We start from the raw sequence: 26,452 nt of genomic DNA, 5'->3' as shown, positions 1-26,452 counted from the left end.
AAATGCAAGAGTAAAAAGGTGGGTTTTTATTCTGACTTTGGGGATAATTAATATATTTACAAAAATTCACATCGTTGTTTGCATTATTGCACTGTTGCAAACAATTTGATGATGATGATGATTTGATTTGAGGTAATTTTAGTAAAAACAGCAGCAGGGACGCACATGTACACCTGCAGCAGGATGGAGGTTTGTAGATCTCTTTATTGGATTGAACAAAGCAGGTGAGGTGTCGGTTTAACTTCCCTACTGTGACTTTAAGGTCTGTTATTAATATCATCATGTTTTTGGATCAGGTTTTGGTGAATGTTTCTGATATTTGTGAATTCCAGCCATCTCACATTAAAGCACATTACGGCTGGATTATTGAGACAGCCTGAGGTAAAAGCCTTAGCAACAGTGGTTGCAGTGATTAGCAGCATTAGGCTGAAGGGCACAGAAAAGGGATCCGGTGACAGGCTTAAGCATGTGTTAGGCAGTGGGTTAAGAGGTTAGAAAGCCACCACAGTCAGCCTTTAATGAAAACACACGTGATTTAAAGACAGAAGCAGGGAATGGAAGTCTGTTAATGCCACTTATCGCTGTGTGCGATGAGGAGAAATCAGCTGTTTCTAAATGTCTTTATTTGACTGTGACAAAAACATGAAATTTCCTTCAGCGCTCCTCATTTCCTTTCAGACGCACTCGCTGACATATGAAAAAGGTCACTCCAATTTTACCAAACATCCCTTTTGTTCTTTTCTTGTCAGGAACAAGTTGAGTACGTCTTCCTCGTCATCTTCACCATCGAGACCTTCACTAAAATTCTTGCCTACGGCTTAGTCATGCACCCCAGCGCCTACATACGCAGCGGATGGAACTTGCTTGATTTCATTATCGTCATTGTCGGGTATTTTTGGAGCTTCGTGTAGTCACCATTTGCAGTCTACAAATGCTTCTATCACTGATGAGACTTCAACAGCTGTTATGTGTGTGTGTGTGTGTGTGTGTGTGTGTGTGTGTGTGTGTGTGTGTGTGTGTGTGTGTGTGTGTGTGTGTGCAGGTTATTCAGTGTGATAGCAGAAGCCATGACAGATCATAAACCAGGAGAGGCCCATCATGCTGCAGGAAAACCTGGAGGTCTGGATGTCAAAGCCCTCAGAGCGTTCAGGGTGTTACGACCGCTTCGACTCGTATCTGGAGTGCCAAGTGCGTTCACGCTTCGTTCATCATTTGTTTGTTTAAGTGTGTTTTTGCATGTGTGTTCCTTCGCTTCATCCTACAAGCAGCTAGGGGAGTCACATTATAGACAAATCCAGCAAAGTACCGGAGGTTAACAAGCTGCCATTGCTGCGGTGGCGTCTCCTCACAGTATGAGCGCAAATAAATGGAAGCTGTCATACAATTTTCTACTTTCACACTTACTTTTTATGTGACGTCAGATCCCACAACTAGCCAGCCTATATTGTTTGTTAGCTAGTTATATCTGATAGCCAATGTTAGGAAAATGCTAGCTATCTGATCTACATCAGTATTTGCATCTAATAGTTAATGTTAGCAAAATGCTAGCTAACCAGCCAGCTAATCTACGTCAATCATGAGCTAGCTAGCTAACCATCTTCAACCACCTTCAGCATAAGTACAGGAAACAGGAAAGGAGGAAGCTGACTGAGGTCCCAGCAGGTGCAAAGTTTAGTCAGCTGTTATTAAAAAGGGTCCCTTGCACTTTGTGTACATTTTTGTACAGTTTTGTACAGACCCTCTCTCCAGTTAAAGGTGGATTAGATGATTGTGTTTTTATTGTTTTTTCATTATAGTGAGTTCTTCTGGCCATAACAAACGTATTGAAAATCTGATGTCATGACAGTCCTACATGCAGCATTGAAAACTGTGTGTTTGTCTTGTCAGGTTTACAGATTGTGTTGAACTCCATCATGAAGGCCATGGTCCCCCTCCTGCACATCGGTATGTTGGTCATGTTCGTCATCATCATCTACGCCATCATCGGCTTGGAGCTTTTCATCGGCAGGATGCACAAGACGTGCTACTCCGTTAGCACAGGTCTCTGCTTTCTAAACCAAATCAGATTTTATACAGCGTCCGTATTTTCTGAACTCGTTGGCTGAACTGCTGCTGCTCTCTGCTCCAGGTCTCATGGTGGAAGATGATCCATCACCTTGTGCGTTTGCCGGGAGCGGCCGCTTCTGTGAAGGGAACGGGACTGAGTGCAGGGGCAAGTGGGAAGGCCCCAACGGCGGCATCACAAACTTTGACAACGTTTTCTTCGCTATGCTGACAGTGTTTCAGTGCATCACTATGGAGGGCTGGACAGACGTTCTCTACTGGGTACACAGACACCTTCCTGGATCCTCCACAGTTTTACATTTGTTTGTCGTGATTGAAGATGCTTACCTGTCTGTCTGTCTGTCTGTCTGTCTCTCTGCACAGATGAATGATGCCATTGGTTACGAGATTCCATGGGTTTACTTTGTCTCTCTGGTCATCTTTGGATCCTTTTTCATCATCAATCTCGTATTGGGTGTGTTGAGCGGGTGAGTAGCTGCTGCACAGCAGGTCACAGCTTCCTCTGCATTCACTGTGAAACAAAATGAATGTTTTCCCAATGTTTTTTTTTCTAAGTTTGTTGAGTTTGTGTGTCTGCACAGAGAGTTCTCCAAAGAAAGAGAGAAGGCCGTGGCGCGTGGTGAGCTGCAGAAGGCGCAGGAGAGCAAGCAGATGGAGGAGGACATGATAGGATACATGGACTGGCTCATAGAGGCCGAGGATGTGGATGAAGAAGGAAACAAACGTTAGTATTGCATGCTGGACAGGCACCTTGCACCGTCTATTTGCAACCTCAAAAGACTAAAATCATTACTTATCGTTATTTATTATTCTCCCTGTCTTGTGTCTTTCCCTCTTTTCTTGCTCATCACTCACAACCCATTCACACTACAAACACATCTCACCCAGTCTAGACAAGTGCAAACTCCCAGTTTGATATAAACTGTTGTGTGATACTGCACTTGTCATAATTTCCTTCTGTCTGCATGTTGTAACACCATCCATTTGATAAATATCCTCTTAAATAATCTGCCTCCATTTGATTTCAAAAGGTGCTGCAATCGCAAAGAAAAAGATGATGAAGAAGTTCGGCTGGTACAAACACAGTGAGGATGGTGGAGGTATGTCTGTCAGCTGTCACTGTCTGTTGTGTTTATTTTGACATGATTCTCTCTAACTGTCAGGATTTTATCTCTGCGTTCAACAGAGTCAGACTCAGATGATGATATAGCGTATCTGGATGACGACAGCGGCTTCTGTGCTTCTCTCATGTAAGAAAATCGAGAAACAACAGCATTGTTTTGATTTTTCTTTCTTTTTTTTTAGTTAATGAATTCAATTCATGATTTTCACTTCCATTTTCTTGTTTTTTCAGGGCAAAGATGATGGCCAACAGCTTCTGGTAAGATTTTCAGTATCACACTGTTTATGTAATGAACAACATGAATGATGTTGTAGCTTTATATATACTGTATATACTGTTAACGCTTCCTACTTTTCTGTCAGTGTTTTGACAATGCAAATGTGCTAATTCCAAAGCAATTTCAAAATACTCTTCCTGCTCTTTTTTAGCGACCAGCTGTGCCAGCTGAATCATACCTTCAGGAAGAACTGCCGTGTGGCCGTCAAGACCACCAACTTCTACTGGCTGGTGCTCCTGCTGGTGTTTCTCAACACAGTGGCCAGCGCCTCCGAGCATTACGGACAGCCAAAGTGGCTCACAGAAATGCAAGGTAAGAATCCACTGTTACTTTTGTGCCACCTCCAAACAATTACAATGATACTATACTATTTAGAATGCCAGGATAAAATGTGGTATGTCCCAGGGTAGAGTATGTCAAATGCAGTATGCCAAAAATACCAGGATGTCCCACTGCGTCTGATTGCATTTTGCAGTATTCAAACCAGTGTGCTTTTCTGGCTACTCTGACCCACAATCCTCTGCACAGTTGCAGATACATCACATTGACTGAGCTGTCAAAAGAGCACAGACAGCATCCCAAATCACATTTTTCTCCTAATAACTTCAAATTTTGTGCTACAGACTGCGATGGATGTATGAGCAAGAGGGTCAAAGTTTAGGCACAGTGTTATGATGAAGTATTATGTCCCAATTGTATGCACACTGCAGCAGTTGTACTTTGTAAGAGCAGCTGTAATACAGACTGAAAGTAAAAAAACAAAAAAGAACGTGATTTGAAACGCAGCTTTTGACTCAAAAGAAAAGAAAAATTAAAACATGACTCCATGTCTTTTCTTGTTTGTTTCGCAGAGCGAGCCAACAAGATCCTGCTGCTGCTTTTCACTCTGGAGATGTTGATGAAGATGTACGCCTTTGGCCTGCAGATCTATTTCATGGCGCTCTTCAACCGTTTTGATTGCTTCGTGGTGTGCGGCGGTATCCTCGAAACGCTGCTCGTGGAGCTGGAAGTCATCCCGCCCATCGGCATCTCTGTGCTGCGCTGCATCCGTCTGCTCAGGATATTCAAGATGACTCGGTAATTTGGCAACAGAGTTTAGTGGTAAAACATCTGGAGCTTTTCACTGGTCTTATCAATCTATGTGCAGCTCTTTAAAATCATCTTATCTTAATTTCCTGATGTGTGATCTACACTCTCCATGTTTTCGTTGTTTCCAGGCACTGGGCTGCTTTGTCTGACCTGGTCAACTCGCTGCTCAACTCCATGAAAGCTATCTGCTCCCTTCTGCTCCTGCTATTCCTCTTCCTCATCATCTTCGCCTTGCTCGGCATGCAGTTGTTTGGAGGCAAATTCAACTTTGACGAGACTCAGATGAAGAGAAGTACTTTTGACTCCTTCCCTCAGGCTCTGCTCACTTGTTTCCAGGTGATGTTTACCTCCCTCTTTGCTCAGCTGTTTCATGCATTGTGTTATTAATTACAGGTCGCTCACTCTGTCTCTTCTGTGTCTCTCTTTGATGGCCTTTCTTCTCAGATCCTCACTGGAGAGGACTGGAACGCTGTGATGTACGACGGCATTATGGCCTACGGAGGGCCGGTCTTCCCCAACATGGTGGTGTGCATTTACTTTGTCATCCTCTTTGTCTGTGGTAACTGTATCCTTTTGCAGAGTTTGTGCGCTCACAGTTTGATTCCCATCACAGTCTGAGCATTAAACAGTTGGTTTTTAATTTCTAACGGAACAAACTGGGCTCCTTAATTTTGTGATCAGACATCCTGCTCAATGTCTTCTTGGCTATCGCTGTGGACAACTTGGCAGGAGGCGGCGGAAAGAAAAAAGTCGAGTAAGTTTGACACGCTGGTGCGGTTCAAATGATTCAAAAATCAAAATACTAAAAGCTTATGGATGGTCAGGCAGGCACAGGTCAAACAAATCTGAAGGAGCAGATAAAATCCAAAGTCCAAACAACTGGCTAAGTCCAAGAAACACAGAAAAACACTGGGGTGAGGACTGGAAATGCTTGACTAGTGGACAAAGACGAATTGGCAATGATGGGTGGGAAACAGACAGACTAATTACACAGGGAATTAATTAATTAATGAAACACAGGCGGCACGGAAAACAGGCAGGAAGAAGGACAAAGACAGGAGGCGAAGTCAACAAAGGCAAATGAGGGATGGCTCCTTCAAAATAAAACAGAACTGAAATCCAATCCATAAAACATCCTTTTACTTCCTGCTTTTTTCAGAGAGAAAAAGGAAGAGGAAGAAGAGTGGGATGAGGATGAAGAGAAAGAGGATGAAGATGCAGGGGTAGAGATTTTTTTTGTCTTTTTCCTACACCATATTTGATATATTTAAAAAGTGAAATGCCAAACAACAACTGATCTTTCGTTCTGTGTGTAGAACGACGAGGACGACTGGCAAGAAAACGAGGAGCTGAGGGCCATCGAGGGTCTGGAGGGTGAGTCTGACTTCCTGCAGGAGAAACAACAGACATGCTGATGAAGATTCAAACCGTCTCTTACACCTTTGTTGTTTGCTCTTTATGTTATTGTAGGAGTTGCTCCATTAAAGCCTGAGTTCTCGGGGCCCAAAGAAAAGATCGTCCCAATCCCTGATGGAAGCTCCTTCTTCATCCTCGGAAAGAAAAACTGGTAATCTGGGATCAAGCATACACCAGAATTACCTAATCCTACTATACTCCAGCTTTAAAGGGATAGTTTGGAGTATTTCAAGTGGGGTTATATGAGGTATAAAGTATTCCTTATTTAAAAAAAAAAAAAAAAGAATTGAATAATCTAAACCAAAAAACAATGGTGAGATGGTAGTGGGTTCTTTTTAAATTGTTAAACTGGAGAAACACCACCACCAGTGCTCAAAATGCCTGATATCTTGTTGGGATATGTTATTTCCTGTCATTTAGAGGCCAGGATTCAGACTGGTTTAATGCTGCTTCGATGGGTTCGTTAGTTTGTTTTATTGTGTAACTCTTGGTGAATCTGGACTCACCTTCTAAAACACTGAAGTCACACAACAGCACAAACAAACTAATAGATTGAGGCAGCAGCAGACCAGATACTCCTGTGTCCTGCGAGGTAAAACTACTGATTTTACTAATGCAGTCTGGTTGGTTTGAAGAGAGCGATGTTTGGCTTATAGAACAGTGATAGAGAAGGCTGCCTGTCAGCAAGGTGAAGCAGTGAAAATATGGCTAAATATAACATTCACTTACACTGATATAGATTTTTTTAGACAGGCTTTTTTTGGGTTTCTCAAATACAGTTTGACCATGTCCGCAGCTGTACATTGCTTAACTTCCTGTACTCCTCTCTGCTTCTCCAAACTGGGGGTGTGTCTTCCACCATCTACTGTAGGTAACACACAAATGCCTCATACAACCCTCCTTAAAATAATCCGAACTGTCCCTTTATCACCAACACATTGATAAAATAATCCACCTATCTTCTTAATTTCCTTCCATTTATCTCAGTTTGCGAGTTGCCTGCCACAACCTCATCCATCACCCCTACTTCACCAACTTCATCCTCATCTTCATCATCCTCAGTAGTATTTCTCTGGCCGCTGAGGATCCAATCAAATCCCACTCATTCAGGAACATAGTAAGACGACCACATCAGAGACTCATCAGCATCTGCTCATCATTACCTGCACGATAAACAAGACCGAACACTGATAATAACGATTTCTCTCGCCCTCAGGTGCTCGGTTATGCGGATTATGTTTTCACTTCAGTTTTCACAGTGGAGATCGTGCTGAAGGTAACGGTTACAGTGGCTATAATTTCTTCAACATTAGATGAAATAGTTTTTTGTTTTTTTTTAACTTTGTTTCATCACTTCCTCTAGATGACAGTCTACGGAGCTTTTCTGCACACTGGCTCCTTCTGCAGAAATGCCTTCAACCTCCTTGACCTGCTGGTCGTCAGCGTGTCGCTCACGTCTTTCTTTTTACAGTGAGTAGATACCCGTCAAACACAAACTTCACACAGTTCTCTCCTGACAGGAAGATCAATACTGTATCTGTAATATATAGAAGCAGTGATGTCTCAGTCAAAAGAAATAAGTTCTATATTTTATACGCTCTATTTTCCAGCCCACTCTGGCATATTTTCTTATTTATGTTTTGTTTTCTTGACTTTTAATTTTTTCTATTGTTCTTCTCAGTTCAAGTGCGATCTCTGTGGTCAAGATCCTCCGTGTGCTGCGAGTGCTCAGGCCACTTCGAGCCATTAACAGAGCCAAAGGGCTGAAGGTAAACACTTCTGTGCTGTTTATCTTTCCTTTTTCCTTTCATTTCACTGTCACAGCACTTGTGCTCTGTGAAATGACAATAAAGTTGAATCTAATCTAATCTAATTTATTATATATTCTCTTATTTTTGTGAAAAACAGGTGTTGCAAATTGCCATCCACTATAAACACTATGATACTTGCATTTAATAGCTGTTTTCAGTTTGTTTATGTATACTATATTTGTCCCGAACAAATAAACCATAAAAAATAAATAACTAAAGAAATAAATTCCTTAACTATAATAATCTAATATGTTATGCGAGTTAGTATTTAATGCAGGGTTATTGCTATGTAAAGCTAACACACTTGACCTTTGTTGTTTTTATGTTAACAGAATGTGGTTCAGTGTGTGTTTGTGGCGATCCGAACCATCGGCAACATCTTAATTGTCACAACACTCCTTCAGTTCATGTTTGCCTGCATTGGAGTGCAGCTCTTCAAGGTACATGTGTGATTTCGACACTCGGTGTCCACTTTATCAGAGTCCGCCTGCACAATCTAATGCAATGCAGTGCAACTGTTCTGCCATTAAGTCTGCTTTCATGATGTCTATTATAATCCGTTTTAATTAAACTGAGGTCATAGTTAGTGGTGTTGTTGTACTGGACTGCATTTTACTGAGATGCAGGGACGGACTGGGAATGAAAAAATGTCCCTGGACTTCATGAACAAGATTATTGCAAAATTTTTTATAGCAGTATCTTTAGTGAAATAGATGTAAAATAGAACAAAGGGAACGTGTTCCTGTTAGGAGGAGGCTGGCTAGAAAGACCACATATTGGCATGATGGTTCTGGCATCCTGCTTTGGCTAATCTGACTATCTGTCCACTGCAGACACATTATACACAACCTGGATGAGTAAATAATAAAAATTAGAGTATTAGTATCATTTTATAACATTAAATAAAATATATAATATATAAATTTTAATTTATTCATTATAATTTCAATAGCAACTCCAGAGCCTACCACTAGTTTATTCTTAATTCCAGTTGGTCAATACAGAAGTTAAAGAAATACACAAGAAGCATTTATAATTTTTGCAGGTTTTGTTCCTATATTAAATCCTTGTGCAAGAAAAATTCTCTACAATGATTGATCATCTAATTTCTTAATGCGAAGTACTAATTTATCAATAGTCATAACCAATCATGCAACACCAAAAAAAGAGCCAGAGTCAAACCCTGCTTTTCGTCTTTGTAATGTTTTCTGTCTGACTGCTTCTGCTGCAAAATCAAAAGTCAGCAGCTAACTGGAACTGAAGATGTCGTGGACTAGGATCTGGGCTCGTATATGATCAAAGTTGGCCAGTGCATCTCTGCTGCTCTTTGTTTTGTTTTGTTTTTTTGTATAATGCTCAAGCGACCCACAGAGCGACTGGTGCTTCTAATTGTCAGTCCGACTACGTTAAGAGGTGTTTCTAATATTCTGCCCTCGTGTGTGTTAATGAGAAGGATAAAAATTAGACACAATTGTCAATATAATGCAGTCCAGTAGAACAACACCTTCATCAATGACCTCAGTAAAAACACACGTCCAACAATATCACCAAAAACAGAAGATTATGAGTTTTGTTAAGACAAATCTCAAGGCAGAGCTGTTGTATTGGACGGCATTAGATTAATAAACTGACCACTGGGTGTATTTTTTTTTTCTTCCTCACAGGATTTAAAAGGTGAGTTTGTTTAATGGAATAACAAGTTTCCTGTGTTTAATGTTACAGGGCCGATTCTACAGCTGCACAGATGAAGCCAAACACACACCTGAGGAGTGCAAGTCAGTTTTCTTTTCTTCATTTCTCTACACGACTGAAAAGTCTCTTAACGTGCTGTCACATGTCGTAAAATTCACGTTTGTGTTTAATTTCAGGGGAACGTTTGTGGTCTATAAAGACGGGGACATGAACCACCCCATGGTCAGAGAGAGGGTTTGGCAGAATAGCGATTTCAACTTTGACAACGTGCTGATGGGGATGCTGGCTTTATTCACCGTGTCAACATTTGAAGGCTGGCCACAGTGAGTAGGAGCTTTACACTGTGTTTAATGCAAAGGATAAGGCTGGCGTTGTGTTTTTATTGTCAAAAGAAAAAAAACAACAACAATGTGTAAGTCCGTCTCTCGGTGCTTTCCAACTTTTCTGCCCTGTAAAGTTTTAAAAAATTAGATTAGAGTAGAAGGCAACAGGCCAACACCAACTGCTTGGTCTCTTTTGTGGTGCAGGGAATCAAATCCCTCTAAAATCCATTTCAAAGAAAAAAATCAATCTCTGCACTCACAAATAAGGCATCAATCAATCAGGACCTTTGATGTGTCACACTCTAATAATTCCCACAATCCAGCAACTGAGCAAAAGGCACTTTGACAAAAAGATCATTTTTTTTACAGTATATAATTTGCTTCTGTATTAGAAAATGAATGCATAGAACGTACTGATGTAGTAAATTAAAAATTCAGTCATAACTTTTTGCACCTTTGTATTTTCCAAACAATAATGTGCGGTTGTTACAAAATCCCACGACACACCAGTGTAAGGCTGCAACTAACTAATGATCATTTTCATAATCGATTAATCTGTCCATTATTTCCTCAATCAATCAGTTTGTTGTTTTGTCTATAAACTGTCAGAAAATGATGAGTATGTCCCAAATCCCAAGATAAAGTCCTCAAAATGTCTTTTTTTGTCCAAAACATAAAGATATTTGGTTTTCCTGTCACAGAGGAGTAAAGAAACCAGAAATTTTTTTAAGAGGCTGAAATGAGAGAATTTGTAAATTTTCAATTAAAAAGTGATTAATAGGTGGTTAATAGGGTCGATTAATTGTTAGTTTTGGTCTTTTTTATGGAAATTGTTGTCGCTGTTTGACCAATAAATGTGTCTTCACCGCTCTGTTTTTTGTGAAGGCTTCTTTACCGCGCTGTGGATGCCAACGCCATCAACCGAGGGCCCATTTACAACTACCGAGTGGAAATCTCCATCTTCTTCATCATCTACATCATCATCATCGCCTTCTTCATGATGAACATATTCGTGGGTTTTGTCATCATCACGTTTCGAGAGCAAGGAGAGGCTGAATTCAAAAACTGCGAGCTCAACAAAAATCAAGTCAGTTTATTTTCCAGCATTTTAATATAAACATGTAATACATGTGTTGTTTTTTAATAATGAATAATATTCACTGTTTTCTTTTTTTTTTTCCCACAGCGTCAGTGTGTGTACTACGCACTGAAAGCTCAACCTATAAAGATTTACATTCCTAAAAACCCGTCTCAGCTCAAATTCTGGAAGATTATCAACTCCAGCCAGTTTGAGTACGTCATGTTTGTGCTGATTCTGGGAAACACGCTCACTCTGGCTGTTCAGGTATCATCTGGCACGACTTTGCTGTAGAATACACAAATATCAACCTGTTCGGTGTTGTGATGTGAAGTTTTGTGTCGCTCCTCTCTCAGCACTATGAGCAGTCGAAACTCTTCACCTCCGTCATGGACTTTCTCAACTTGATCTTCACGGTGGTTTTCACTGTAGAGATGGTCATCAAGCTGCTGGCTCTGCGGGCTCATGTGAGGCTTCACTCTTTCGCCTTTCAAAGCAACGTTCAAGGCGGCCGTGGGCATCGTCCGTCTCTGTCTGACTCTCAGTTCGCTCTTTCTTTCCTCTGCAGCACTATTTCATCGACCCGTGGAATTCATTTGACGCCTTGATCGTTGTGGGGAGCGTGTTGGACATCGCAGTCTCCGAGTTTAGTGTAAGTTTGTTCACACTTCCATGTTCATTCTACAGATGACTGGTGCTTTAAATAAGCAGTGAAATCTGGAAAATGACAATATGCAGTCAGTTTTTAATGAGAGTAATTTTGTAATAAGAGGCCAGAACATGAATATTATGTTTCTTTGACTAGTTTTACTGTGAGCTGCTTCTTATATGAACTGTTTTTCCACCACAGCCTTTGTATTTTGTCTTTATAATATTAATTTTCTGTAGTATTGTTATCACATTTGAACTTTGGACTAGGTAACTGGCACCATTGTGTTTTCCAGCCAATAAGTTACATATTTTCCAGCTAATAAATTACATATCATCTACAGGCATCTTTCTGAAATAAAAACCTTTTAATTCAGTGTGTTTAAACTTCTGTTACTCAGTGCCAGTAGCACTTACAGTGGTTCTGTTTCTTTTGGGGGAAAAAACAGTCATTGTTGCCTTTCAAAAGAGACCAAAACCATGCATGTACTCTAGATGATTCAAGAACGGCTTTCAGTTTATTTAGGTAGACCTTGGACAAGAGTTTGATGCACAATATGCATAATTTTACCGGACTAAATCTGATACTGAAGCTTTTTACGCAATTTCAAAGGTTTACATTGAAAAATTAAAGGGGAAAAAGTTTCGGCAGATGGAAAAAAAAAGTTTTGACTGGATAATTTTTCTAAGTTAATTTTTTCATCTGTGAAAACAAGCGAGGAAAAAGACAAATTTGAAAATGAGGCTCTTGTACTCTTGTACTCTTGTACATGTAAAGCAGTTAATCTGATACTGAGAATAAATCCAGAAGGGCTGCAGCTCCCATTAAGGTAACTGAGGTCTTGTCCAAGATGGTGGGTCTTTTAAAGGCACTTTTCCAGTATTATTTTTAGAATAGATATAGGAAATTGAAATACTATTTTCTAATAAAAATATCTGTATTTTTGTCACCAACTTGTGTTCTTAACGTATGGAGACAACTTTAAAACAAATATTATAGAAAATATAATCTGTTGACTGAATAATTGTACAATGAAAAATCCAAATAATCATTTATTTATTAATCATTATATTTCTTTCCTCTCACATTGATCCAGGGAGGAGGCGGTCATGGTGAGGTGAGAGCTCAACACAACCTCTGCAGCTCCAAATGTCTCAGGCCTTGAGTTCATACCTCCAGACGACGGATCTGTGAGACTGTAACACGTATATTTATTTACCTGTTACAGGGTGGTGGTAAAGGAGAAAGTGGAAAAGTGTCCATCACTTTCTTCCGTTTATTCCGAGTCCTGAGGTTGGTTAAACTGCTCAGCAAAGGTGAAGGCATCCGAACCCTCCTCTGGACTTTTGTCAAGTCCCTGCAGGTCAGTGCAGATCGAGTCATTCGTATAACACAAAGGTTTGACTGCAGTATGTTAAACTTATAAAGTCCTGTTTGTGACTCTGCTCCTGACTTTGTTCTGCTCAGGCTCTGCCGTATGTCGGTCTGCTCATCGCCATGATCTTTTTCATCTACGCTGTGATCGGCATGCAGGTGAGCCTCTCTCTTATCAATCAAGGCTTTTATATGGTTTCATTTTCACCAACTGAAATTAATCAGTTAACTTATTAACGATTAAAAACTGTATTAACAATACAATACACTACACACAGGGTTCTGCCCCCACTTCACTATGTTTTCATCAGTCATATTGATGCTTGACAACATGAAAGCTTGTCAAATATATTTTTCCCAGTGATGTTTTCTGTCGTTTTAGGTAGTTTTTTTTTTTATCACTTTGATGTTCAAGTGGTCATTTTTCTGACAAGTCTGGTTTTAATTAGTTATTTGAAGCTATAAAAAAGCAGGATTTCATCACCTGAGCTCTGCTCATGATGGAGTCGGCCGACAGGAACTTGAAAGCGCGGCTCCGACCCTGATCACTACTGTGGCAGCATTCGTGTCCGGGATAATTGGCTTCATTTTTGTACAGTGTGATGAAATGAAGATGGGTCCATCTTTATTTTTCTTAATAAACACTACTATAAAGTCTCCGTTAATGCAACACAGCCCATGTACCACCAGCTGTAGGTTTGATTCCAGCCTGCAGCCCTTTGCTGCATGTCGTCCTCTCTCTGTCTCTCTCTCCCCATTTTCCTGTCTTCTCTGCAGTTGTCCTGTCATAAAATAAAGAGACAAAGGCCCCCCAAAATACTTAAAAAACTAGAGTGTACAGATATTTCTATTTTAAAACAGATGTATATTTACTTTACTCTATTTTATGCTTAAAATTCTTAAATTGCAGTACTTGTTTATTTGTATTTTCTCTTACTATGTTTATTGTGACTGTAGTGACTTTCAACAAAACTTTAATAAGCCTCTGAGCTTATGAACTTGTTATGAACTTGAACTCGTTTTGAACATGTGTTCTGGGCCAAAAATAAACCAATGTGATGCGCACTGTGCATCATCTGATTCTGTGATCCATTTATTCATAGTTCAGCATACACATGTTCACTTTACCGTAGGTGGATGACGGCATTTCTTCTTTACTCATAGTTTAGTTTCCGTTAAAAAAAAATTCAGATTCAAACACGATGCTGGCACAGTCAGAAACAATTTGCCTCTGCTTCAACACACATTTGATTTTCATCACCTGGAGCTTAGCTATAAGCACTTCCTACATTAATGCTCCACTCTGCGTTCAGTGTCAAAACTGCATGTGTGTACACAGCGGTAGACTCGGGCAAAAAAAATAAAAACTAGAATGAAAAGGGCTTCACCTGCACACGTCAAGAGTCATGATGCATTTAAGGCGACACAATTCCAACTCCTGGTTTAAATTAAAATTATTTTATGGTACGACAACTGTAATAAATACACACAGGGAACTACTTAACCATTTAAAGGACAAATAATTTTATGATATAGAGGACTACCTACGTGGCATTGTGTTTTCTCCACTGGCAGGGCATCGTAGAGGCACTTTACCAAGTTATGTCCACTGGAAAAGGTACCTTTTAGGGCACTTTATCATGTTTTATCTACCATAGGGGCATCTAAGAGGGCATTTTTGCTTTCTTTCTTTTTAGACATTGCATAAAATACCAAAGCAAATTCCTTGTTGGTTTGTATGGAATGCTGACATATAAGAACTAGAAACTGAAGGCGATAATTGTGATGAGTACTGGGAAGAATGGATCATTTACATCAAACACGATGTCATCAAGTAACCGAGCTGTTCAGTTATGGAATAACTGAGAGAGACGTCTGCATGTATAGATGTCTTTATTGCCCCTGACAGCTGCTTCTGTTGTGTTTGGTTGCTGCTCATGATGTTCTGTCTGGAGCTGAAAAATACTGTCTATAAAAAAAAGAAAACCTACTTAGCAAAAAACCTGGTTCTGATTTTTATGAGATGCACCGTTCTTCCTTCTTTCAGACATTTGGGAAAGTGGCCGTTGATGACAACACACATATCAACAGAAACTGCAACTTCCAGACTTTCTTCATGGCTGTCCTGGTCCTCTTCAGGTGACAAAGTTTATCCAGAAACTTTTACAACAGCTCAGATGTTTCTGCTGTTTGCTGCCAAGTGTATTTTTTTTTTTTTTGCCCCAACAGACTATTTCATCTTTCCTCCTCCTTTAAAGCAAAACTTAAAATATCTCGGTGTGTAAGTGAAGGTCAAATGAAAGTTCTTCCCTCTCTGTGTACTCCTAGGTGTGCCACAGGAGAGCAGTGGCAGGAGATTATGTTGGCAGCTCTGCCCGGCAGACGCTGTGACCCAGAATCCGACACCGAGCCCGGCGAAGAGTTCACCTGCGGTAGCAACTTGTCCTACATCTACTTCATCAGCTTCTTCATGCTCTGTGCCTACCTGGTGAGAAGAACTGAGGGGGGATTAAGGATCCTTCCTGTCCGCTTTTATTTTTTTCTGATCACTCAGTCCTCAGATCGTCTATAGTAAAACACTCTCCCTCCTTTGATTTAACTTAATACAGCCTCCTGACTCCAAATTAAATTTAGCCGTAATTAATTCAGACTTGTGTTTTACAGACTGTCGGGTCAAGTGGGATCAAAGTCAGATGAAAGTGGAGAGGATTGTATTACAGCAGCTGAGTAGTAGCAGTTTTAAAAAGCCAACCCTGTCTTCTCCGATTCCCGGCTCTACAGAGAACTCCCACATCTGTGGATTTTGTTAATCCGGGCAGCAAAATCCTGATTTAAAAGGGCACAAATATTTTGTTGACATTTCTATCACCTCAGTGCTATTTTAAGACATTACACGGGTTCAATTAAGGTAACGTTAAACTTGGAGAATGTGCGAGAGCAGGACAAGGTTTTTAACTCAAGTATAAGAAATAAAAGTTGAATCTTATGATCTTTTTAACTGCTGCAGACCTGAAGTGGAAACGGGAGAGAAATTCAGTAAAATACTTTGTCCTGTTACAGATTACCTCCTGAAAATCATCATCCATGACAACTAATAGTAGCACGTCATGATATATGGTGCTTATGACCTTAATTCCCTTAAAAGTACTACAAGGAGTTTTTATTTGTTATGAAACAGCCTCAGTTTAATGCTTTTGCCTCTATATGACCTACATAAACAAAGGAGACCCTGAGCTTTTGGCTGTTTCTATATAGATCTTCTTAATGCCTGCCTCTGGGTGGGAGTCTCCTTGACATCAGATTAAATGAACCTTTGTCCAGGAACAGTAACAGTGAGTCATACTTAAACCAGTTAAAAAGAAGCAGGAGGAGAATTTTATTTAGATAATTTTACTTTTGATGTTTTATTTTGTGGTTATGACAGTTGGAAGAAGACCGTTTTTTTTTTTTTTTTTGTAGCAGTTCAAACACTGAAAAGTCATCACAACACTTCAGTTTAAAAAGCAAAGTAACTAAGGCTGCAGCTAACCTTTATTTTTATAGTCAATTAATCGATTAATAGTTGTTTGCTTATAAAATGTAGGAAAATGGTGAAAATGTTGATCACTGTTTCCCAAAGCCCAAAATGACGTCCACAAATGTCTTGTTTTGTCCACAACCCAAAAATATGGGTCAGTTTACTGTCACAGAGGAGTAAAGAAAACAAAAAATATTCACATTTAAGAAGCTGGAAATCGGGGACTGTAAGCATTTTTTTCCTTAAAAAATTACTCAAACCAATTAATCAATTAATAATCGATTAATCAATGAATCATTGCAGCTCTAAAGGTAACACTTTATTTGAAGGGCATAAGACAGACATGACACTGTCATAACCATGTCATGATGCCTTTCATGAACGTGAAAGAGTCCTAATGAATGTTTATGACTGTTGTTATTAAGTGCCATTTTGTCAGTTATGTCATTTTTAATGCAAAGTTGATTTTGTGTGAGATGTTTTTGTCGTGACAACTCGACAGTAACCAAGACAGCATAACCTGTCGTAAACATGCCACAGCAGGCCTAATTATCAAACCTGAAGAAAGTATTTACCTTTATGTAGGGTTGCACACTTTATGACAACTATCATAAATATTCATAAAGACTCTCACACAAACACACACGACAACTTGCAATGCTATAATGTCCATATTTTTAAAAGCCCAGATCTAACCGCTCTCCCCTCTCCACTTAAACACTGTACATTTAAAGTAGCCTGTGTATTTTAAAATGTAAATTTGAGACCATCCTTAATCTCCTTAATCAACCTTAATCTCCTTCTCAGTGAGACATTCTCTCAGTCGCAGCTCCCTCCTTGTTCCCTGAAGACAGATTTACGACCAGGTTCATGTTCGGGGCGTCTGCTTCATGTCTGTCTTACTGTCTTACGTTCCTTCTATGGTTTCTCCTCTTGTGGACAGCTGACATCCATCAGTCTGTGTGTGGTCTCTGACCTTTAACAGAGGCACTCGGGGACCCCCCTGCCTGCTAAAATAGATACGGACCCCTTTTGTCCTGCAGGGTTCTTGCAAAATTCACAGAACTGGATGTGCTTGACATATATGTCATTATGAAAGACGATTCTGATAATCACATGTACTTAGAAACTGTCCATTTCAAACCAGAGCAATGTATTCTGACTAATTTTATTCACTTATATTAACTAATATTAACTTTAGATGTTTTTAAGGTTATTTTCTGATCACCATCCATTACTGTCCATTATTATAAGTAGTTTGAAATGGTCTTCACGCTGTTAGGGTCATCAAATCTTGTTTTAAAAGTGACATGATGGTCACAAGTAGCTTTTGTGTTTCTGTCCTTCTCTCTGTCAAGATTATCAACTTGTTCATTGCCGTCATCATGGACAACTTTGAGTACCTGACAAGAGACTGGACTGTCCTCGGGACTCACCACCTGGATGAGTTTAAGAGAGTTTGGTCTGACTACGATCCAGAGGCCACGTGAGACTCATTCCTCTCTAACCCTCAACTACTTTTGCTGAGTTTCTCTGTTTGTTTCTGTCGGTAAATTTCTGTTTTTGTCGTGTTCCTCTGCTGCTCACAGCGGTCGCATAAAACACATCGATGTCGTCACGATGCTGCGGAGGATTCAGCCGCCCCTCGGTTTTGGAAAACTGTGTCCTCATCGTGTTGCTTGCAAGGTAAGACAACTCAAATTCAGTGCTGCACACTCGATACTAGGAATATGAACAGACAGATAGATCTCACTCCTTCTGGCTCGTCCTCTTGTCCTCTCAGAGACTGGTCGCTATGAACGTCCCCCTGCACGCAGATGGGACGGTCACCTTCAATGCTACTCTGTTTGCACTCGTACGAACCTCACTCAAGATCAAGACCGAAGGTTAGACCTCACAGAAACTCATGCTCATGTGACTTGTATGAGACTAGTTTGCTCAGTGTTGTTTTGGTGCAGTTTCCCTGAAAGGATTTGTTGTTTTTTTCCCCCTCAGGTCCCATCGACCAGCAGAATGAGGAGCTGAAGGTGATCATTAAAAAGCTCTGGAAGCGCACCAAGCCCAAGCTCATTGATGAAGTCATTCCTCCCCCTAGAGGTAAATCAAATGTTTGCACAGCTGACAACCATGATGAAAAAAATGTGAAAGCAGAAATCACTACAAATATTAACTACAGCTTCTGACATCAGAGACTCGACAGAGCAGGTCAACAGTATATGCCACATAGAATCATCCGAAAGCTAAGAACCTGATTAATTTCAGATTCAGCTCAGCATTGTGTCATAAATCCCATGCTCATTTGTGTATCGTAAATTTTTACACCACTTTCAGGGTTGACAGCATTTATTGCACAGATTTGTTGCACAGTTTAACAATTTTTGACCTCATGAGAACGAATGAAAATGGTCAAAAATCCATCCAAAATATCTCCTTAAAACAACAGGACCTTGAGGAACAGCATAGTTAAATTTTGACATTTGGAGATTTCTTTAAGAATTGTGTTTTTCAGTGATTGGATGGGGAGCACTTCTGTCCTGGGGGTTGCTCAGAAACCCATTTTATTGCCACTATTTGTAGAAAAGCCAAACATCCTCTGAATGCTGCAGGTCTCTAGTTTACAGTAGTGAAATTTCATGCAGCTGTGATTATCCTAGAGATAAAAAAAATAGCTTGTTTTATAGAGATCAGATTGAGATGAGTTTCAAAAAGTGAAATGGTTACTGTGGGGACTAACATCACCACATAAATTTGGTCCAAAAATGGAGGCACCCAAGTGGAGACATAAGACATGAAATCATCATCATCAGTCATCTATCAGTTCCTCTTGTTCTGCCATATTTTCATCACAAACTTTTTTTGTTCCTTCTCAGGGGATGAGGTGACTTGTGGGAAGTTTTACGCCAGCTTCTTGATTCAGGATTATTTCAAAAAGTTCCGCAAGAGAAAGGAGAGAGAGAGGAAGTCCAAAAAGAAGGACAAGGCTGCTTCTCTGCAGGTGACGTTTATTGTGCTTTTCACTTTAGACATATTTCACAACACATAAAAGTTTTCCGCTTTAAAAAATTGTGTCTAATATGGTTTTGACGGATCTGTGAGCTCATGTTTCATCTGCTCTGATAAATGTCTGGCCACCCTCTTGCTCAGACAAATTTCCACTCACCCTGAATCTCTCTGGGCCAGTCGCGTTGGTTAATTTAATACGACGTCAGGTTTGATATGATGACTGACAGATTTAAAAAGTCACAGGTCAGACGTTCTGAGTGCAATGCACCAGTCTCACAAACAACTGCCAAAGTATGCAGCGCTGATCAAATATGAATCCTGATTATGTTACGACATTGTGCATTATGTTGCCTGTTTCTCGCTTCAAATGTTTGCAGAAACATATTCCAGTGTTAAGATGTAATTTGAGAAAGTTTGTGACCTGGCTGCAGTTTTTCCCTGCTTGAAAACGGACCAAGCACTTCCCCAAACTCGTGTGTGTTGCTCATCACTGTCACACATTTTGTTGCTCTGATTGGTTGTTGGTCTATCCATTTGCATAAAGAGGCATTTTGGCCTGCATTGATAACGCCACTTGAAAATTGAAAATAAACTGAGAGATTCCAGATTAATTCGCATTTGTGAAGTAGTCTGGCGACATTAGGCTGAAGATGTGTCCTACTTCCCTGAAAAGTCCATCCTCAGTGTGTGAGCTGGAGATTTTTATGCTTCTACTGTATTCCAAACTAGTTGTGATGTCACAAAATCTCGCTCTTCCTCATATATCTTAGATTTTAGTTTATCACAGAGAAACTTTCCCCCTTCAGCAGAGGAATGTAAACATAGTCTTCAAGAGTGAAACTCTGCACATACATCGTTCTACAGAGAAAAGATCAAACATCCAAACGAAGCAACAATAAGCTAAATACATTTTTGAGTGTTGGGAGATTTAGTTTTTATATTTGTGTGTCTTCAGCAAGGGCTGCGGACCCTGCAGGACCTGGCTCCAGAGATGCGTCTGGCGATGGCCTGTGACCTGGAAGAAGAGGAGGGTGCAGAGGGAGAGATGACGGGTGACGAGATATTCGACAGCGAGGCGGGGACTTCAGTGACCACCACACCTGCCAGCACGCCGCTGCCGCGCATCGACTCGTTGATTGAACAGACCACTGTGATCGTGGAACCTGTGCCCAACAGAGACGTGATCACAGAGCAGGTGATGGGCCTGCAGGAGCACCAGAGACCAGGATCAGAGCTGGCAGGCGTCAGCGTCGTCATAGAACAGCCTGTGAGGTCTGAACCCCTGCCCATCATCAGGTGTGTTCATTGCATTATATGTAAATTCACACTTTGGTACTTTAAATCTTTTATAAAGTTATAATGAGTTGCTCATTCTCTCCCGTTCAGGATCGACTCCATCAGCGAGTTGCCTCCTCCTCCTTCCCCAGAGACCACGGGTGGAGGAGAAGTTGTCGAAGAACCGGCTGTGGCGGCTGTGGCGGCTGTGGTGCCTGTGGCGCCTGTGGCGGCTACAACTGAAGTTGTTGAGCAGGTTTACAGCTGTGAAGGAGATGCTGCGAGTCTAGCATCAGTAGACGGGTAAGAAACAAGCAAGAGAGCAAGGAGAGAGATTCATATTATATGTAATAAATGTATAAATAAATAAAGGAATAATCAGTAGTCTTTCATTTATTTAAAAAAAGAAAAGCGCTGATGTTTTAGTCACAAGGTCCAGATTCATATTTATCAGACATGAGAGTGGTATTGATTCTCTCATCTAACTCATTACAGCAAAGCAAATAACCTCCTTTGACAATATAATATCTTGCTAAATCTCTTTTTATGGCTCTTACAGGTACGTGTATCCAGAGGCCGTCTCTCCTGTACCAACTGAGTCGGGCTACAACGGACAGAGCCTTGACAGAGCGAGCAGCATTGGGGAGATACCCTATGATACCCATAATGCTAACGGCTTTGTGAGCGACGGTTATACCGATGCCAACGTAAACGGAGAGAGTGTTGCTGTAAGCCCCGCCCCCTACGCTACAAATGGGTATAATGGGAACGGATACACAGGCTACAATGAAAACGGCAGTGTCATCAGCGCAAATGGTAATGGAAGCACATGCAATGAAAACGGCAGTACTGTTTATGGTTACAATGGGAATGGCTACAACGGAAGCGACAGTGGCGGCTCACAATTTGTCAGGAGACGACTCCTTCCTGCCATACCGAAAGGTGAGCAACATACCATTTCTTTTGTTGTTTTCTTTTTGGTTTTTGTTATTTCTCATCCGCCTTTATTAGGGGACAATGTTATTCATGTAACTCTGTACAGTCAACACACACGTACAGTGTGTAAAAGTATGTGTAAGAATTACATTATATTAAAGGTATACTGTGCAGGATTTTCCTTAAAAAGAATGAAAAAATAGTCCTTGTCAATCACCACATATGACTCACTAGAGGTGTGTGGTGGTGTCGGTATCTGCAGAGACTCTGCCCTCTTCTTGTATTTTATTATTTTCTCATATTTTGGTCTGTTCAGGATGTTTCTGGGCTTCAGCCTGTTTTGTCAGTGGTGTGTAGCCTTCAGCCAATACAGCGATATGAGTATACTCAAATATGAGTATACATTATTGGGCTGCGGTTCAAACAAAACACAACATTGGATTTCAATTGTGTAACTTTTCACACAATTCATTGATTAATTGACAATGAAAATAATTGTTAGTTGCAGCCCTACATGCCATTATCTGATCTGGATGCACACAGGTGTGTGTGTGTTCAGTGCTTTTCCAAAAGGATGTTCTCAACAACAGTTATTTTGGCTAGTGACTGTGCGATGGAATAATCAGAAATTTATTTATTTATTTATTTAACAGGGACAGATACATTAATGAACATACCTATAATACATGATGTAAATATGCCAGAGTTAGCAAAAATGCTAATTTACATCCATAGTCCCTTGGCAGGAAAGAGAAGAAAAAAACAAAAACAAAAAATCTGGCCAAAAGTTATAGCCTTTAACAGCTAGTAGAAAATTAACATCAAATAAATAACTTTTTTGTTTTTTTGGTGTTGGAAACATTTGGGATAATGTAAGTACACCACTCAACAAATAATATAACATAGGTCTTGCATTTTTAGACACTTAATGCAGAATTATTACATATTATAGCTTTAAAGAGCAACGTCACACAACAGTTCACATCCCTCTTCAAATGTTCAAACAATCCATGCAAATGTGTCAAGACATCGGGCTCAACTTGCCATAATGTAATTTTCCACAAACAGGGGGTCACTACAGTCGACTCACTTTTGCCCTGAGGCCCCCTAGTGGTCTGATTCAGTCACGCTGAGTATCCTTTCACACAGGCTTATAGTCATGAACCCTGACCAGTTTCCTAACACTTGTCTGTTTTCTGTTTCAGGTCATAAACCCGCCTTTAACTTCCAGTGTCTGAGGCCACAGAGAAGTCTGGACGACCAGCTCCCCATTCCAGGAACCTACCGTGGAAACACGTCCCCGACCAGATCCCGTCTACAGGTAAAACACAGGCACACACACTGTTAATATGTTATCGTTCACACACTGAGTGTGTCTCACCTTGTTTCACTGGTCTTCTCCTGCTCTTCCTTGCTCATGTCAGACGCAGCACAGTCTGGACTCTCGGCCCAGCAGCGTGTCCTCGATGTCATCCGCCTCCTGGGCAAATATGGCAGCAACTGGAACCACTCCTGTTCCGGGAATAATCAACCCCACGGCACGCAGGGGAAAACTCGTCTACACCCCTATGATCCTGGTGGATGAAACCAGCGGCACCAGCCACCCTCTGTGGAGCGACGGCTCTGCCAGCCTCCCTGCAGGGAGACGTCCCGGCTGGTACCCCGGCCAGACGAGAACCTACACCAGCATGAGGATGCCACCCGTCAACCAGGGCTTCGTAGACAAAGGCAGTGCAGACAGTCTGGTGGAGTCGGTGAGTAATGATGCAGCAGGTGATGTTTGGAACTGAGAAACCTTTAGCCTCCAGCATGTACAACACATATGTATATATACTATACATAATTAATAAGAGGCAGTTTGGTTCAGTGGGTTTCTTAAACTAAAATAAATATTTCCCCACCTGTTTCCACTGATGTGCAATTTAACAGCTGTAATATAGGACAGGGTCAAAGACAGAAAGTTTCTGTAGCTTTTCCTGTTTTACTCAGAAATATATTTTGATGCAGAAGCTAGATACTCTTAACTGTTTCATATTTTCACCATCAGTTAGGCTGTCAATCATTTTCTCAACTAATTGATTATTTCTTGGTCCATAAAATTCCCCAAAATTGTGAAAAATGTTGATCCATGTTTCCCCAAGCCTGAGGCCGTGTCCTCCACAACCCAAAGTTATTTAGATTACTGACACAGACAAGTAAAGAAATCTCCCAAACAATGGAGGTGAATGGTGACCAGTTTTCAAACGTAAAAAACAACTGGGGAAAAAAAATATAAAATGCCTCCATAGAGCTTGTTTGGCATAATCCAAGTCTCCTACAGTCCTAATATGTCATTTGCACACCGTCACACCACACACACCCAATTCAGATGGTGTGCATGAGAACCTGGGTTCAAGATAAGGATCTATAGTGAGGATTTGGGCTAAAACATGGTGTAAATAACATTTATTTAGTCAACTTGGCATGTTGGGGCTTTAGGAGACTTATATTACACCAGACAAGCAGCATGGAGTCATTTTATTTTTTCATTCTGTTGTTTTGTACATTTGAAAACTGGTCACCATTCACTTCCATTGTTTGGGAAATTCTGCAACACTGTTTTCCTGTGAAACTCCAGCAGTGTTTTGTGGATTAAAAACTTCCTCATTCTCCTGAGTGCACTGTAAATCCAAGTCCATTTGCTGCTACTGTACTGTTTAAATTATAATGGAAGAAATAAAGAAATGAAGTTGCTGCTAACTGGTGACTGGAGGGAGTTTCAATTTGTCTAAGTGACTCTTTCAGCTGATAAAACTCTCTGTGTGTTGGACATAATGATAATCAGGTAGACGTACATGTTATGTTTGCGTGTTAGAGACACACAACGAGTGGATAAAAACATAATCCCTCTCTTACATCATGGTCCTTATGTGTGTTTTTTTTTCTCTTTCCTTGCTCATGTCAGATCTTGATCTCCGAGGGTCTCGGCATCTACGCCAGAGACCCGAAGTTTGTGAGCTTTGCCAAGCGGGAGATTGCTGAAGCCTGTCACATGAGCCTGGATGAGATGGAGAGCGCTGCCTCTGACCTCATAGCTCGTGGAGCCAGTCAGTCGATTTCTCGCTTTGAGGACGACCTGGCCGACGAAATGAATTGTGTGATTTCTTACTGAGATCAGCAAAGGTGAAATAACTGTGTGAGAAAGTGAGATATGGGGTTTGTAAAAGGAAAAAAATCTTTTATGTGGTGTGTGAGAAAAAAAAGTGGACAGCATGTGAGTAAGAATGATGTGATACAAAATGTTGTGTCGGTTAAGATATGCTTTTATTTATGAATGCCAAAACACACACGCACACACACTGATTTCAAAGGGACAGTTTCACTCATACGAATTTGGGTTGTATGAGGCACTTATCCAAAGTCAGGGTGTTACCTGCAGTAGATGGCGGTCAGCATGGCCCCAGTTCAGAGAAGCAGCAGGAGCACCAGTGTAGGAAGCCAAGCAATACTTCTCCAAACTGGGTTTGTGTCAGACGCCATCTACTGTAGGTAATACACTGACTATGGATAACTATCTCGTACAACCCTACTATAAATAATGTGAACTATCCCTTTAAAAGCACATGCCAGTATGTGGCAAGACTGAACACGGTATGAACTCTGTGATGACTGTGGTGTTTTGCAGAGGAGCCTGCTGCATGTGACAGACAACTGTGGCTCTTAGCATTATTATGACAAACGACTGTTTTTTTTTTCATTGTATTCTCATTTTTTACTGTACTTGAATTGTTGTCACTTTATACACCTGAATGTTCAGTTGCAATCATGGCAAATGCACTGTAAAATCATATAAATATATATTAAACTATTAGATCAATAAAATATTTATCCTTTGATCCAGTTCAAACCATTGATGTGTGAATGCTCAACAGCATTCACTATTTTAGAGAAATATTTAAATATGCTGAATATTGAATATCCTCTGATATTAAACATGCAAACTCATAGGAAAGTTTTGTTTTGGGACTTTTGTGAATATCAATAAAGCATTGTTTTCTCAAATGTAAGTAGTTTTTTTTCTTTGTGTCATAGTTATTGTTTTGTATTGTTAATATGGCAATACGGTCAGTTGCAGGGTTACTGTGAAAAAAGTTCTGCTTTTAATACTCTAGATACTACTACTAATGCTAACACTGCCAGTTATATTTTATACAATTCATTTTAAACAACAAAAACATAGGGATACTGTTTAAAAATCAAAGAATCCCCCTATAATTCATGACTAAGTAGGAGACTGAGTGCAATTTTAACAGGCAGCAATTGAAACACACTCAGTTCCTCCAACCAAAAGCAAACGAGAGCGATGACACTTACTCTGCACGTACTCAGTCAAATTTTTCTCTCTGCCTGTGGGAAAATAAAAAAAAAGCAGGATCGTTTCACTTTGGCAGAAGTTATCAACAAACAAAAAATGATTTTGAGGTATTTTATGGATGTGCAGTTTTTTCCTCTGCTATCTTAGGTTTAGATGACTGTGTATTGAAACGTGCATCAATTTTATTTCAAGGTTATTGGTTAGCTAGCACACGAGATTTGATCATTGCTGCAAGATTGGGGGCAGTTGTAACACTGTGTAACAATTGCCCCTGAACCACACGGCCCAATATAAGAGCATGTTTGAGATAGAATGAGACCAACCTGAACCACATATGGCAGTAAAATGCAACACAATTAGTACTTTTACTTCCCATAATTTGAGTACATTTTGCTGATATTACTTCCTATGTAAGAGTGCAGGTCTTTTACTTGTATTGAACTATTTTCACAGTGTGATATTTGTATTTTT

At 40.3% G+C, this 26,452-nt stretch overlaps 1 protein-coding gene across 1 annotated transcript; it reads left to right on the top strand.

The window, feature by feature from the left end:
* The first annotated feature begins 2,120 nt into the window (after positions 1–2,120).
* LOC146324880 (voltage-dependent L-type calcium channel subunit alpha-1D-like) lies at positions 2,121–25,313 on the top strand. The gene is made up of 41 exons (XM_084720495.1): positions 2,121–2,325; positions 2,428–2,531; positions 2,646–2,788; positions 3,096–3,164; positions 3,251–3,314; positions 3,419–3,445; positions 3,616–3,776; positions 4,316–4,541; positions 4,682–4,889; positions 4,998–5,118; positions 5,235–5,307; positions 5,713–5,776; positions 5,870–5,927; positions 6,024–6,120; positions 6,957–7,086; positions 7,186–7,245; positions 7,333–7,439; positions 7,651–7,738; positions 8,113–8,220; positions 9,503–9,555; positions 9,649–9,795; positions 10,681–10,882; positions 10,982–11,140; positions 11,230–11,340; positions 11,442–11,525; positions 12,619–12,639; positions 12,751–12,885; positions 12,990–13,055; positions 14,944–15,035; positions 15,225–15,384; positions 17,772–17,899; positions 18,003–18,099; positions 18,197–18,299; positions 18,409–18,510; positions 19,284–19,408; positions 20,372–20,712; positions 20,803–20,994; positions 21,251–21,633; positions 22,833–22,948; positions 23,052–23,381; positions 24,572–25,313. Exons 1-41 carry the CDS (start codon positions 2,134–2,136, stop codon positions 24,776–24,778), a joined length of 5,454 nt encoding a protein of 1,817 aa, XP_084576621.1. The 5' UTR covers positions 2,121–2,133; the 3' UTR covers positions 24,779–25,313.
* Positions 25,314–26,452: the final 1,139 nt, after the last annotated feature.

The sequence above is a fragment of the Lutjanus erythropterus genome, chromosome 6, assembly GCF_056507025.1.
Source record: "Lutjanus erythropterus isolate fLutEry1 chromosome 6, fLutEry1.hap2, whole genome shotgun sequence".
NCBI classification, from domain to species: Eukaryota; Metazoa; Chordata; class Actinopteri; order Lutjaniformes; family Lutjanidae; genus Lutjanus; species Lutjanus erythropterus.
Note: the sequence above shows the minus strand (reverse complement) of the source record. Positions and strands in the feature narration are given on the sequence as shown.

Bases quoted from the DNA above. Each gene is read 5' to 3' on its own strand.
- LOC146324880 (XM_084720495.1), top strand. From the start codon at position 2,134: ATGGTGGAAGATGATCCATCACCTTGTGCGTTTGCCGGGAGCGGCCGC. The intron at 12,640-12,750 runs GTGAGAGCTCAA...TACCTGTTACAG, and splicing joins GAGGAGGCGGTCATGGTGAG to GGTGGTGGTAAAGGAGAAAG. The intron at 15,036-15,224 runs GTGACAAAGTTT...GTGTACTCCTAG, and splicing joins GCTGTCCTGGTCCTCTTCAG to GTGTGCCACAGGAGAGCAGT.